The 15,223-nt window shown below is 40.6% G+C and overlaps 1 protein-coding gene across 1 annotated transcript; it reads left to right on the forward strand.

Moving 5' to 3' along the window:
- The first annotated feature begins 4,997 nt into the window (after positions 1-4,997).
- Positions 4,998-12,639, forward strand: socs6a (suppressor of cytokine signaling 6a). The gene is made up of 2 exons (XM_080417834.1): positions 4,998-5,082; positions 7,003-12,639. Exon 2 carries the CDS (start codon positions 7,026-7,028, stop codon positions 8,730-8,732), a length of 1,707 nt encoding a protein of 568 aa, XP_080273960.1. The 5' UTR covers positions 4,998-5,082; positions 7,003-7,025; the 3' UTR covers positions 8,733-12,639.
- Positions 12,640-15,223: the final 2,584 nt, after the last annotated feature.

Raw genomic sequence — 15,223 nt, forward strand, 5'->3', positions numbered from 1 at the left:
TTTTTGAAAATGTTGGAAACTTCTTGACATATTTTGAATAAAACAGGGTGAAAGGGTTTTTAACACGGTGGGGAATATTCAGAGAACTCAAACACAGAAATCCTTCACATGCAGCCAAATGACAATTGTTTACACTGAATCTCACATAATCTTATTACAGCAATGTAAACTCAAAATAAATAGCCCAGCATTAGCGAGTGTTTGATCCTCTCGCCCCTATAAGAAAACAGACAAGGCCCCACAGCCCCGAATGTTTACTTACTGTCTGGCAACAAATATCAACAAGGCTAAAGTTTGTTTGTCAGGATTAATTTGGTGCGTAGAAACATTGCACGATTGCTTGCAAATGGTCATGGTGCTATCTAAGAAGCATGCCCCCCTCCTTTCTCCCCCTCTATCCCCTCCTGCACCGCATATCAAGTGAAGGCAGCCTGATCAACCCTAATAGGGTCTGGTAATTAGAGTGTTTGCATAAAGCCTGTCTGCACGCAGCCGCCCTAAGCAGGTTGGGGGAAGAAATGCCATGCACTTGACAGTGTGGAAAAAACAATGTAATGTTCAGTGTATAGACCAAATTAGCCTGGCAGCAGTAAACACAATCCACTCTAAAACAATGACACTAATTAGGCAACCAATGTATCATTTCGGAGTTCAAGTTTTAGCCGCTATCATTACTTGAAAATACTTTCAGAGCCAACTATGTTTCATGAATACAAATTAGAAAAACCCCTTTCACATAATTGTGAAGCAAACCTGTCACGAGAAAGAAATGTGATATTAACCTCTACCTGTTTTCAGTGAGGAACGGAACCATGAGCTGAGTAAATGCCAATGATGTGTATTATAAGTTACAGTCACATAACAAAATATGTATTTCTGGTTAAGGTCAGGAGATTAGGAGCTTGTAGAAACTGCGTACCAGTTCTGGTTCACCATGACCTTTTTCTTTATTGCTATAATTTTGCTATGTGTGATTTCAGCAGTGTTGGCCAGGTTACTCAGGAAAAGTAATACGTTACTAGTTACTTATTACCCCATTAATAATATTATATTACATAATTATTATTTCTGCCACCCAACCTCCCCAAGAAAAGTGAAGTACAATACAATCTGTTTATCCAGGTCCCTTTACAACTGAATCCAATGTATTATTATTGTGCAGCAAATAGAGAGCGCTTATCTGGGTCAGAAACAAAAACAAATCACGTTCATTGTTGTAACACAGTAATGCAGTGTTTCTTGGATCAGTAATAGGTGATCATTTTACTGTTTTGGCACTTATAATAAGTTACATAACTCGTTACTGGGGAAATAATAATATTACAGTAATGTTTTATTAAGTAATATATTACTGCCCAACACTGGATTTCAGATTCCAGTTTAAAATAAACTGGAAACTATAAATGTTATGGTGAAAAATGCTAATGGATCTCTGAGTAAACAATTTGGCCTCCACACACACACACACATGCCCGCACGCACGCACACAATAACATGCCTCTTTGGCTATTTGACTGGCTGCTGAGCTGAACCTTGAAAAAGTCCTGGGACCTCCCTACTTCTCGCCGTGGGGGGCAGGGGGGAGGGGAGGTTGGGCCTCAATTCTAGAGCATTGGAGAGTCATGCTGTCAGAGCCAAAAAATATATATATATTTTTTTTACGTCTTTAATATAGCACATTTGAAAAATGAAAAGTTTGGGAACCCCTGAATTATAGGGCAACTAAATGGAGCCACTCTCTACCTCAATCACAATCTGACATAACACCCAATAGGATGAACATGCACCTGACCCTACTGGTACTGTAGCTCTCAAAGCAGTGCCGCTTTTTTGAATCAATGATGTTATTAGTACCACTCAACATTTTCTCAGTTGGGTTGATTACGGGGTAACTACAGGTCTCTTTTGATACAGGCTTAAATACTTTCAGTGACTATTTTGGCAAGTAAATATTGTCAGGCAAAAAAAATGGTATCTCTATATTTCTTTCTCTGAAAATAGCTGATACAAGCTTGTTGTGATGCAACACGTTGTGAGATTATAGATCTGCTATTTTCATTTTTTTTTAGATGTTTGAATTTGTTTTGCCTGTAATAATAACCTGCCCAAAATGCCAGGTTGAAAGTGGTTAAGTCTGTCTGTGGGTTGTAGAAATATTCAACAAATAAACAAGAGCTTGTGACTAAATAATAACATTGGATCCATTGGAACACTGGCTCCTTTTTCCATTTCCTGAAAAGCAACAGTTTTGGACATATGAGGTTTCCGCCCGAGCAACGATAGGCCATATTCCTCTTCTAGATAACCTATCCACACAATATTTTCCATTTTAGTCAGTTCCAACTGTTAGGCCCCATCTCTGTGCATTTCCATCCCATAAGATAAACACAGAATACACACTGTGATGGGCATGCATTGTGCTCTTCCTTTGAAAACGTTCAAATGACTTGCATGCATTTCTAAAACCGGAGACTGGGGAAATATCAGCACCTTGAGGAAAACAGTCTTCAATCACTGAGAAAAAATATGAAATTATTTGAAAGAGAGCTTGACTGCTGAGATCGTATACTGCAAGCCGGCCCTAGACTCTGCTGTCAATGTGAGTGAATTTAATGGACAACTTTTTGTAGCATATATTCCAAGTTTGGCCATTTCCTCTCATTCAGTCCCATCCCACTCCCCCCCCCCTCCCCCCTAATCTGTGGAACATTAATATTTAAATTCACAGTCCTTGAAATCCCATTTGTGACACAACACTTCTATTAATATTGATAACATGCAACGGTGGCAGCACACATCATCTATGATTTCATTTATGTCAAAATGCCCTCTAAAAATAGATGTAATTTGTTAGATATTTTTTTTCTCAGCCTGAGGAAATTTGGTTCTTGAATCATCGCTGTGTGCAGACAACTGTGATGCATTTTCTACCAAATTATAAGTCAACAAGCAACTGTGGTGGAAATGTTTATATAGTAAGTAGATACACAGCAAAATGTATTGTATTCGAAAGAGTCCGTTTTAAAAAAATTAACACACAGGATTCTGCTGTCATACTATAGGTGTTTATCAAATAATTCATGCGTTAGCTTCAATTATTTCAAATGCAGTGGTGTAAAGTAACTAAGTACATTAAGGCTATTAGAACATAGCCGAATAAGCCGATGTACAAGCTGTGAGCTTGTAGATCTGCTATTTTCAAAGATTTTAGTACTTTTACTTTTGGTACTTTAAAGGTAGGGTAAGTGATTTACTTTTGTTAAAATAAGTGTTAAATAGCTCTATAATCTGATAGTACTCACAATAGAGTGTTTGTTCAGTAAAAGGAGTCTCCCATGTCTCTCCAGCTCTTTATTAAACAGAAAATGCATTTTCAGTGCTCTCTCCTGATTTAAAATTGTGTCACCTACCTGAAACTGTACTATATTCTGTTTACTAAAGAGCTGGAGAGACCCCTGTGATCTGTATCAATGATTACTATCAGAATATAGTACTTTTAACTTTTAACAAAACAAAAAAATTACCAACAAATATCACTTACCCTACCCCAATACTTTTGTACTTTTACTCAAGTAACATTTTGAACACAGGCTTTTTACGTGTAACGAAGTATATTTATATTGTGGTATTGCTACTGCGTTAGATTCAATTATTTCAAATGACCAATGTATGTATTATTTGAGAATGGCATAGCCTCTGTCTGTGGGATGCATCATGCATGTGTTTGATTCGCTGTTTTCATCGCGTCACCAGGCTTTTCCACAGTACCCGTGGAAAGCCTGGATTCTATATTACTGGTCGGTGCTCTGATCCGGTTTAGAGCCCGCCCTACTGTATCCGGTCATTTGCACGCGCAAATGCATGCATGTACCGTTTCCGTATTCACTCTAGAAGACCCAGACCGGATCAGCAACCTGAGAAGTGAATTGACCCCAGTCTAGATTCTCTCTGTATGTGACTCTGCGCTCCCACCAGTGTTGCCATGTCTGCTTATTATAAGCGAATTTGGGCTTGTTTTTCTGTAGTCGCTTGTTTGATTGATTGAATACTTTATTAACAGTTTGCAAAAAAAAGCACAGAAAGTACAGTTCTATACAAAAGGTTGGATGCTAAAAGGATTACACCCAAGAAAGCACTATGGGTTGTTTCCATTGGAGTCCTGTGTATTCAATTCATCTAAACATTTAATGACAAACAATATACGCAAAAACATCATAGTAATCTAAAAGAAAAATATGTACAGTAAACAGATCGGCATTTCTGGTCATAGGCTTGGACTTTTTACAGTGGCGAGTTGTAAATGTAGTTTGTTTTTGGGCTTGTTACCAAAGTAGTTGCTTATGTGGGCTTGCTTCCTAATGTTGTTCAACCCAGTGGTTCTACATTAACATTTTCATTTTGTCAAGGACCCCCAAATTAATATGTATTTAGACCGGACCCTCAACTGAACATATTTTGTGCCAGGGACCCCCCCACACAAGATTTGTGTTAAATGTTTCAAAACATTTTTGTCAAGATCTTTCTGAAAATAGCTGTGTAGTGTACATCACGTGGTTCTCAACCTGATCAGGCCGTGACCCCCCAAAATGATTATATTTGAACTGAGGACCCCCTAAAATAATCATATTTGAACTTGGGACCCCCCACCCCGATAAGCACTAGGAATGCTAGAGTTGAGGGGCATTACATTTAGTTTGACTCTGTCCCACAGATAGATATTGTGAAAATAGCAGATCTACAAGCTCACAATGCCTCACAATCGTCTATTTTTAAAGAAATTGTCACTTTCAAATTTTATTTGACAATTTGACCAGTTTTTATAGTGTAGTGTGTTGATTACTTTTGATGCAGCAATGGTACTTTTTCTTTCTCTTTTTTTTTCTTAAGGTATTAACAAAACAAAAAAACCTGGGGGTCCCGACCCACAGGTTGAGAACCACTGCCATAGACCACTGGTTGCTTGTTTCCGTCTCAGAATCTGGCAACAACGTCTCCCACAATTCAACAGGCAACAAAGGAAGAAGAAAGGAGGAGGCCGAGGAAGATGGCTAACAGGTCCTATAGCTACCCTAAAAGTGAAAGGTATTATCCTATCCTGTCGTTTCGCCGGACCATAATGACACATTTACATCACATACACACCGTATTACGACTATTGACAGTCATATAAGTGGATTATTATGTGTGTCTCTGGAAGCAGCAGCACCCGACTATAAAAGGAAAGAAATGTGCTAGCATAAATCTAAGCTAGGCTAGGTAGCTAACTGGTTGAAGCTAGCTAGCTGGCTAAGCTAACCGACCGTTTCTTTGACGTTTATTACTATTGTTATTATTATTTTAACTGGTTACATTATTTTAACTGGTTGAAGCTAGTTAGCTATTATTAGCCAGCTGTTATTTTAACTGGTTATTATTAGCTATTTTAATTGGTTACATTATTTTAACTGGTTGAAGCTAGCTGGCTGGCTAGGCTATTAAGCTAACCTTAGCCCACTAGGGCACCGACCGTTTCTTTTAACGTTTTATTATTGTTGTTATTACTATTTTGTCTACTTTTATGGAACGTTTTGGTCCAACATCCCACCCAGTGAGACATGCAGACATGGTTATTACACTGACATGGTGAGAAACATGCAGCATCTGCATGTTCTTTAAAAGGGCTTGATGAATGTAACCAGTGCTGCCATGTCTGCTTATTATAAGCGACGTTGGGCTTGTTTTTCTGTAAAGCTTGTAAATATTGTTTTGGTTTTTGTCGGGCTGGTTTCTAAAGTGTAGTTGCTTATTTGGGTTTGTTTCCTAATTTGTTTAAACCAGTGGTTCTCAAACATTTATGTCAAGGACCCCTACATTAATATTATTCTTAGACCCAACCTTCTGAAAACCGTGTCAGAGACCCCCCCACCCCATACAAGATTTTGTGGATTTGGAAATATTCCTGCTTTTTCACTTTTTCCCCCAAGTATTTTATTTTCAAATAGCAGATCTCTGTTGTGAGCTTGTAGATCGGCTATTTGAAAATAGCTAATGTGTATATATAGGCTATAGAGTGGTCGCTTGTTTTGGGCTTGTTTGTATTAGACCTGGTTGCTTATTTCTCTCGCAGAATCTGGCAATACTACTTGGTTAACTATAATGCTTACAAACTAGCCTAACTGTGGCTAATCAAACATGACGTAATTAAAAATGAAAAAAGGCCATTTTCAGTTGAATATAACGGTGGTGTAGTTGAAAAGGTAATTTGTTAAGAAAACACTTAGATTTTTATTTGAGCGACTTATCCTTTATGCTCGCAGGCATCCACGCTATATAACGTTAATTAATGTTAGCATTAGTTAGCAGCGGTGGTCAATCTGATGGGATCCCTGGCATCGTTGTTTATTCCTTTAATGGGGGAAGAAGTCTTACATTTCATACTTTCTAGTTTCTGTCCAAAATCACTTAACTAATTACAGTTGGCTAACTCATTTAGCGACGCTAGTTGCCCTTCTGTGTGTGTGTGTGTGTGTGTGTGTAGGCCGTGCCAGGTCAGGACCAACCTGGTTATTAACTTGCTGTTAATATGACAAACATAGGGTTTTTGAAGTGGTACTATTAGATTGCTATAAAATAGCCCCCCTGTCATCATCACCAGGGTTAGACTCTAATGGTTTTGTTGTTTCAAATGAAAGGTGCTGGAAGTGCAGCCTAGCCCATGATCCAACTGAGTCACCATTTTCAAGCACATAATCGATGTGAGTAATCGAATTGCAGTGGGGGGTGATAATCAAAGAGGAGAGTATCCCAGTGGAATGTAAAACAATTGATTTTTCGGATTTTCAGAAATTAAGTTAATACTTGATTTGCTGGTGTTTTTTTGTTTACAGATGACAAAATCATGGGGACATTTGCGCCATCAACAAATCACCATTTTCACTGCCCTCTCCGTTTTTGTCAAAGATATCTGCGAAATCGGTTGTGTGAAAATAATCATTTAAAAAATATATTTTTCTTCTCCTACAGAATATGTCGACTCCAATAAATGTATGACTAGTTTTACGTGGCCTGATGGGAGGACATTGTGGATAGCACCTTCATCAGGATACCAGGCGAGACACACCGTCCCATGTCTCCACCTCGGAGGGCCTGCAAGAATGAAGAAGATAAGCCTTAAAACCATCCGCAAGTCCCTAAACATAAAGGGCAAAGAGGAGGGTGACTTTGTTATGCTCCAGCAGCCCTCCATGACTGCTGACTTTTCCAAGGAAGAGTCACTCTTTGGAGGCTGCTACCTTGCTGGCGAGGAGGAGAAGGGGGGCCAGAACAAAGGCCGCTCAAAGAGTGAGAGCCTTATGGGCTCACTAAAGAGGAGGCTGTCTGCCAAGCAGAAGGCCAAGGTGAAGGGCGGCTCGTCGGCCATGGGATCTGCAGACGACGACGACACCTTCTCATCTTCTTCTGTCCCCATTAGTTTCACTGAAGTGAAAGCCCAGAGGCCCCTTAGATCAGCGTCGCTCCGAAGCCACCATTATAGCCCCTCTCCGTGGCCCCTCAGGTCGGTCAACTCTGACGAGGCATGCATCAAGATGGAGGTTAAGGTGAAAGCCATGGTTCACTCCCCGAGCCCGAGTCCTAACCTCAATGGTGTCCGGAGAGAATTCCACGATTTCCAGATGGAAGGTCTGTTCCAGGACCAGGCGGACTCACTAAAGAACCTGCAGCAGCCTCAAAACGGCGAGCTGCACCTGAACATTGACCAACATGACGTGCCTGTGGTGCTGGGGTTGACGCCCCAGGACTACATCCAGTACACTATGCCTTTAGATGAGGGAATGTACCCCGAGGGATCCCACTCCTTCTGCCTAGACAGCACCTCTCCCATGGAGGTGGTGACGGAGGGAGACGGCGGCTCCCTCCTCCACACAGACCAAGGAGGTCCGGAGGAACATGAGCTCATCGGTGGCCTACCTCCGGACCTTTTCATGGAGCCCACTGTCAACGGCCTTCTCATTGGCTCTGCCTGCATGATGCTGCAAAGTTCCAGAATGGAGGCTCCTCCGCCTCCCCTTTCACCTCTCCTGCCTCCCATGGTCAGCATCGCGGACATTATCCCCAGGACATTTTCAGGGTTCAGCTCTGCGGACAGTCGGGTTGCCGAGCGTGTAAGACACCACCTTAACTTTGACCCCAACTCTGCTCCCGGGGTCAGCCGGGTGTACGAGTCGGTCCAGTGCAGCGGGCCCATGGTCGTTACCAGCCTGACGGAGGAGCTGAAGAAGCTGGCGAGGCAGGGGTGGTATTGGGGACCCATCACCCGCTGGGAGGCGGAGGAGAAGCTGGTGAACCTGGCGGATGGCTCGTTCCTGGTCAGGGACAGCTCTGACGACAGGTACCTCCTCAGCCTGAGCTTCCGGTCCCAGGCGAAAACGCTCCACACCCGCATTGAACACTCCAACGGCCGCTTCAGCTTCTACGAGCAGCCGGACGTGGAGGGCCACACGTCCATCGTGGACCTGATCGAGTACTCCATTAAAGACTCGGAGAGTGGAGCTTTTTGCTATTCCAGGTCCCGCTTACCGGGGTCGGCCACATACCCTGTAAGACTGACCAACCCTGTGTCTCGTTTTATGCAAGTGCGCTCTCTGCAGTACCTATGTCGCTTTGTCATCAGACAGTACACAAGGATAGACCTGATTCAGAAACTGCCTTTACCCAACAAGATGAAAGATTACCTGCAGGAGAAGCACTACTGAGGACAGCAGAGACAGGACATGGTAGCAATTTGCACTTTTGGGTTCAGTTAAGAGATTTGAAACAAGGTTTACAGACAACCATAGTTTTGAGACGATTGTGTCCAGGTGACTGTCTGTATCCAGTCCTCCATTCCACTGTTCAGGGTTTTTTATTTGGTATTGGTCAGAATCAGGGTGGCGCTACGTCCAGAGACTTTGGCCTACTACACTAAATCTAATGTAGGAATGTGGCAGCGATATACATCTAAAGTTATCATAGATGCATTAATTAAAACATTAAACATGCATTCTGATGCGGTATGGGGATTTATAGTAAGTGAGGCAACTACAGCAGATATCACAGTTTCACCATCTGCATTGACTGTACACCTGTAGAAAGAAAGTTTCCACACTACACTTTAGATCAATAGTCAAAAGATGGCAGAATTTGTACGGTGGCATGAATATTTAGAAAAGGATAAGGGTTTCAGTATGAGAAAACATAGTGGACTTTACACCTGTAGTTTAAAATGGGCTGCTTATCGAGATATGACTTATCTTGAGTGCCCCGCAGACAGCGTTTTGGACCATCTTTTGTCATTCATTAATTTAGGTTGTGCAATGGAATGACAGAATGGGAAGACATAATCATTACAAGCCTTGTCAAACTGAAATGCATTGCAGTCTGTGGAATACGTTACAACTGGTTGAAATACAAAGCTGGGTCTGTCATGAGCCAACAAACGGCATAATAGCATTAATGCAGTACTCCCTTAACCAAAGATAAGTCAGCATAAACTGTAACTCATCAGCTGTACTTTACACATGACTTGAGGCCTCTTATATCTTTCCTAGCCATGTCTTTTTGGGCCCTGTCATGGTATATTTCTGATGTCACATAAGTATAGATGTCCATGTCATAAATAGCTAAAGTCTCTCCTCTTCTACCTTTACACCTGTGCCAGCACAGCAGCTCGTCATTATTGCCTGGCAAGATCCTAGTCACTCCCTGATAAACGTACTGTAACGCCAGCCACACACAATTATGGCACAAAATGTATAACTTTGGGAGAACGTCGCAGTCTCTGAATCCATGCAGCAGCACTTAAATCAGCTGTCTCCCTTTCTGTCATAGCAAATGACTCAATGTTTCCAACTATCGGTCACCACCAAATAATCAGTCTACAGTAAGATAAATTGTTTGGTGGTTGGATTGTCATTAGGATGGTCTGAAGGAGCTAGTCTGCTGGGGGATTTAACAATTTTGTCAAAGGCGCTAGGGAAACGAGTTGTATGGCTGCATTTAGCCATTTTATAACGATCAAGCATAAAGGTACTTGCTATAAGAAGATGCTGGTTTCTCATGTTGTAGTGCTCTTCAAAGTAATACTTGATGTATAGTCCTGTATAAATTCAAATATGAATACATAACCTTAAGATAACACTAAAGCTAAATGTTTCTGCATAAGGAATGTTATAAAGGCTGCACAACGGCTCAGGAGTACCAACTTCTCGTAATCTGTAATGCTTGTATCTGCATGTAGTTAAGACTTAAAGACTGTCAAGTAAGTGCACTGTAGACCTACTCTAAATGACAAATGATCTCATGACACGAGGGTTTAAGAAAGACTCTAAAGGCTAAATATGTTAACTAGTAGCTTATGAAAAAAATGGCTATTTCATTCACAGTAAAATTTCTTAGTTTGTAAGTGAAGAAAATTACCATCAGTGCTACAAGTTACATGGGCATCAAGGCCTATTTCTATATGTAGGGGCAACTCTTGTCTTAGTCACCCTGCCTCTTCATGTCAGTAATGGAGCCAGGTCAAAGAAATACCAAACATGGTGTGAGCTGAGTTAGAGGGATTTTGGGGGAAGCCAGGATTAAGCCTCATTGACATATTTTGGAGTTTGGGGGTGTGGGCTATTGCGGGGTTGGCACATGACAAAAATTCCAACATAGATGCATGATGTCATTACTCTCTGCTGTCACATAAGTTCCAAGGACACTGAGAAGCGTATGACCATTACCTTTTCAAGTTCCCCAGTCCCCACAGAGCTGTAATACCACACAGATTGTGTCTCTACTGGGCGGTTGGTGCCGGAATAAAGGGAAGAGCACACATTATGCTACTTAAGTGCTTTTATATGGATACTTTGCCAGGGAATTGTGTTTTCACATTATGTCTGAGGATTTTCTTTTGACATTGGTGTCCTTAAAAGTATTTTGGAAAATGTCTTTCAGACAACGTTGGTAGGTTGGTAGTGCATAGAGTGTAGTGTTTAGTTATTAGAGAGATCTGTTGGTGTCTGAGGAAGTTAACCATGAATCTAGCACAGCAGAGATTAGATAGGAACATTGAATGGTGTTGCATGTTTAAAGACCATTTTACTGCTTTGAAATGTATAGGAATGAAGGATCTAGGTTGTGTGTTTGGCTGTGTAGCGGGATATTTTTTCCACTTATGATCACAAGCTGGATATTCTGTGTACATTAATTGTGTTTCCGTTGGGATGTTTTTGGTTGTTTTGTGACATTTGCCATTTGGGGGTTTCTGAGCTGTACTAAAGCTAATAGGAATGTACGCTTGTTTGAGGGGTATCCATTTTATCTGCTATCTGTTCCACAGACCATCACAGAATGCATGTGTAATCATGAAATCGACATTGACACTATTTTGTTTTTTTGCACTTGAATTTTCACCATGGACACACTTGGATCCTCACTCCTTAAGAGTCATCCCTCAGATGGCGGTGGTGTTTTATGTCACAACAATGTCAATTCGCACACTTGTTGCCAAGAGCTGTTCATATAAAGCCTGAATTATACTTAGTTGCGTGCCGGTGTCACGCACTGAAAATAGACGATTGGCTATTTTGGCACGCAACGCTGGTGCGCAACTAAGTTTAAATCAGGCATAACTGTCTATTGAATTGACATGGTTGTGTTATCATTGTCTGTGGAATACAAAGGGTAAGGCACCAGCATCATCATAATGCATGAGAATGTCATGTCCTGGGCTGTCAAAGGAATGGGATCACGGCAAGAATGTGGATATAAAATTGAACCTTTATTTTTTATTTTTTTTGTTTTATTTTTTAAGTGAGTTCAAATGTGAAAATGAAATGTTAGTCTTTTTTAATACAGTGTAATTTGAATTATATTTCCAGTTTTATTTGCATTTTGTTGACAAGCGGGAACCAATTTGATAAATACAAGACGATGGTGTCTCTGCTGTGATTTTTTTAAATATTTTAGTAGACTGGGATTAATTCAGTTCATTATCATTATGGTTATTGCCTTCAGTGTGTGAATCTAGAGGTTGATGCTTTTTTAAACTGCTGAAGCATTTTGAATTTCATAACAGTTCTTTAGCACTTAACAAGCTCCAACATTTTTGTGCATCTCTATGAATGAAGGTAACTGTTTACAATATTCTTTTTTTTGGTAGACCCCCCACCCAACACACACATTTTTCTTTGTTTACCCTTTTCACATAAACAACTTGGTACAATGTTTGAAAACGTTTATTTCATTTGAATGTGTTATACACATTTTTGCTGCTTATGGATATGATTGCCTTTCTTGTATTTAACAATGGGGAAATAGAATGTCACCATTTACATGTAGATGTATGTACACTACACAATGATTTTGGTTTTCTTGGGAGAGCAACGTGTAGACCTAAACTTGTAAACACTAGTCCGTAACAAAGATCATTAGTAGCTATTAGTAAATCCTCAGTAGAATAACACTCCAGTTTACATTTGTTGTCAACTGTCAATTTTCCAAAGTAGATTATTTGTCTTTTTGTATTTTCTTTTTTTCTTTTTTGGAAAGAATCAACGGTGATTTATTGCACATTTTGGATACAGTTCAAGAAGATTTTGTATCTGCCGATTATAAATTATAAATAAAAACTATATTCTGAAAGTTTTCTTTCAACTGTCTCCAGAATTTTATAATTTCATAACGTTTGCTTATGTAATTAATGTTCAAACGCTTAAGGTTTAAACAAATAATAGCCTAGTTATCCCTTGTTAAGTTTGCTCAGTTGACTTCAGCACTGAGTGAGTTCTTGTGTTGTAGAAGGGGAAGAGAGGGGGGTGGGGGGTAATGGTGTCGAGTTTGGACTTGGATCTGCTCGAACACAGTCTGCATGATGATGAGGAGGTAGACCTTGTTAACCGCTGTGTCTGACAGGCCTCTCCAGGCATCTGAGGTGAAGATATACAACTGTTTACTCTCTCCGCCCGGCACGGGATGATTTATTCATAGCACACACTGGTGGTCGCATGTCATATGGAGATGCCTCCATCATGAAAAGGCTCATCTCTGCCGTATACTTCTTTTTTTGACTCCTCTTTTTTGGGGTTTTTTAAATCCTCTTTCGACTTTCCAAAATGTTTATTGTCAAAATTGTGTGGGTAAAAGTTTTATTTTTCCCAGCGAGTGAAACTTGTCATGATGGGACCCAACATCTCAGTCCCTCAGGGGTTGACAGTGAACATTACTGTATTATTCCTCTGTTCACTTAGCAGCTCAGAATGCTCACACCCAAGTGTTACCGGAGTTTTACCTTCGTCCTTCTGTGAGTGCAGTTTCCTTGGAAGGGAAACTGTCACCTGAGAACAAGTCAAATATGTTGCTGTTTCAGCAAACATTACTACAAGTGGGGGGGGGGGGCATCTTGACACCTCCAGATGAATTTCTAGAACACTTTGTCAACCTTACTCCCAATTTTCCCAATCTAGTTTTCAACACAGCAGATGTGAATTAAGATATTCAGGAGTGACCATGGTGTATTTTGATGCCTATAGGGAATAATTTGTCCAGCATTCCACATTCTCATACCTGCAGTGATTCAATATCATCTCCTGGGTTCACAATTCGTTTTAGTTCTAAATCAAGTCAAGTATCAAGCCCCAGTACATAATGCATGTGACAGTTTTGTTTATTATAACAATAGCTGAAACGGTCTCTAATATAATATAGCACACCAGTTATACTCTAGAGTTTCTCAGTATGTGGTTTATTCATTCCTTATTACCTTGAGGTCCGGTAATAATTATCTGCTGTCGTTTTTATTGTTGGCATGCTTAGGTCATATTAACCACATAAACCCTAGCGTCCCTATTCTGGAGCAACCATTCAATAAAAATAACAGATCTACAAGCTCACAATGTGTCGGAACACGATACATTGTGTAGAGGGAGAAAGGAGGGTATCAAGTATAGGGCCCCTGTTAATTAATATAAGTATATATGGATTAAGTGGTTAAAGGACCATACGTACCATTGTTAGTCATGCGTAGCCAGACAATCGGAGATCTCCATCTACTGAAACATCTGGGGACATCTAAATTCAATGTAGGGACATTTACTGGGTGGACACAATTTGAAAATGTAAAACAAACTGCATTGCAGAACCAACGCAAAGACTTAGGGTGGTCCTTTATATTGGGACGGTATCAGCCAGGATTGGTTTTCAAAGCAGTATAGAGGAAGGTTTGTTAGCAGCTGTTCACGCCGCTGTTCTAGCCCCTAAATTGAATTTATAAGTCCCCTGACATTTCGGGTAGACCTCTGATCGTCTGGCAGTACATAAAATATAAAATGAACGGTGCATTTATAGTGCCTTCATCCAAAGCACTTTACAATGTGCATTACATTCACCCATTCACACGCCAGTGGAGAAGGAAACCACACAAGGCACCAACCTGCTCATCACCGGGAGCATTTAGGGATTCAATGTCTTGCTCAAGGACACTTCGACTGTAACCCTGGGGGTTATAGTGCACAGCTTCAGCCACATATCTTACGTATCTATAAAGTCGCAAGACAAAATGTCTGTCTGTGTGTGTGTGTGTGTGTGTTTAGAACTGGAAAACCAAGGTTCAAGGTTCACGGTTGTACTGTATTGTTACATCTTGTGTACAGGTACATAAGAGTAAAACTTATTTTGGTTTGGCTTCCTTCAGACAATGCAGCAGCATAGATAACAACAACAACAGAATAATGATAGAAATCGTAAAAAGATTTAAAGAAAAGAAAGAGAGTGCAAAAAAGAGCAAAAAGAGAATAAAATAGAGCATCATCAAATGTACATGTGCATAAAAAACTTTGTATATCGTACACAGCATTTTTTCCCAGTAGCTGCCACCTAACTTTGTGTAAACAACTTCACAGTATATTCTATATACACCACCCATGTCTGTATCTGTCTATCCGTGGGTCTGTGGAGGACCAATACAATGGATACGACGGGTTAGTGGATACGACTAACAACAAGTACAACGGGTATTACATAAATGGGTGGGCCCATGCATTCCCAGCTTGCATCATTCCTGACTTGCATCCTACCTGAATAGACCGACCGGTGCTTGTTTATAAATAACCAATTGTACTGCAATATCTAACGTTATTAGTAATGTGGTAAACAGGCATCGTGCTGGTTACTCTAACAACAGGTACAGCAACAGATGTTGCATAACTGGATGTCGCTTGCATCC

This window comes from Gymnoscopelus braueri, assembly GCF_963280865.1.
Source record: "Gymnoscopelus braueri genome assembly, chromosome: 21".
Lineage (NCBI taxonomy): Eukaryota > Metazoa > Chordata > Actinopteri > Myctophiformes > Myctophidae > Gymnoscopelus > Gymnoscopelus braueri.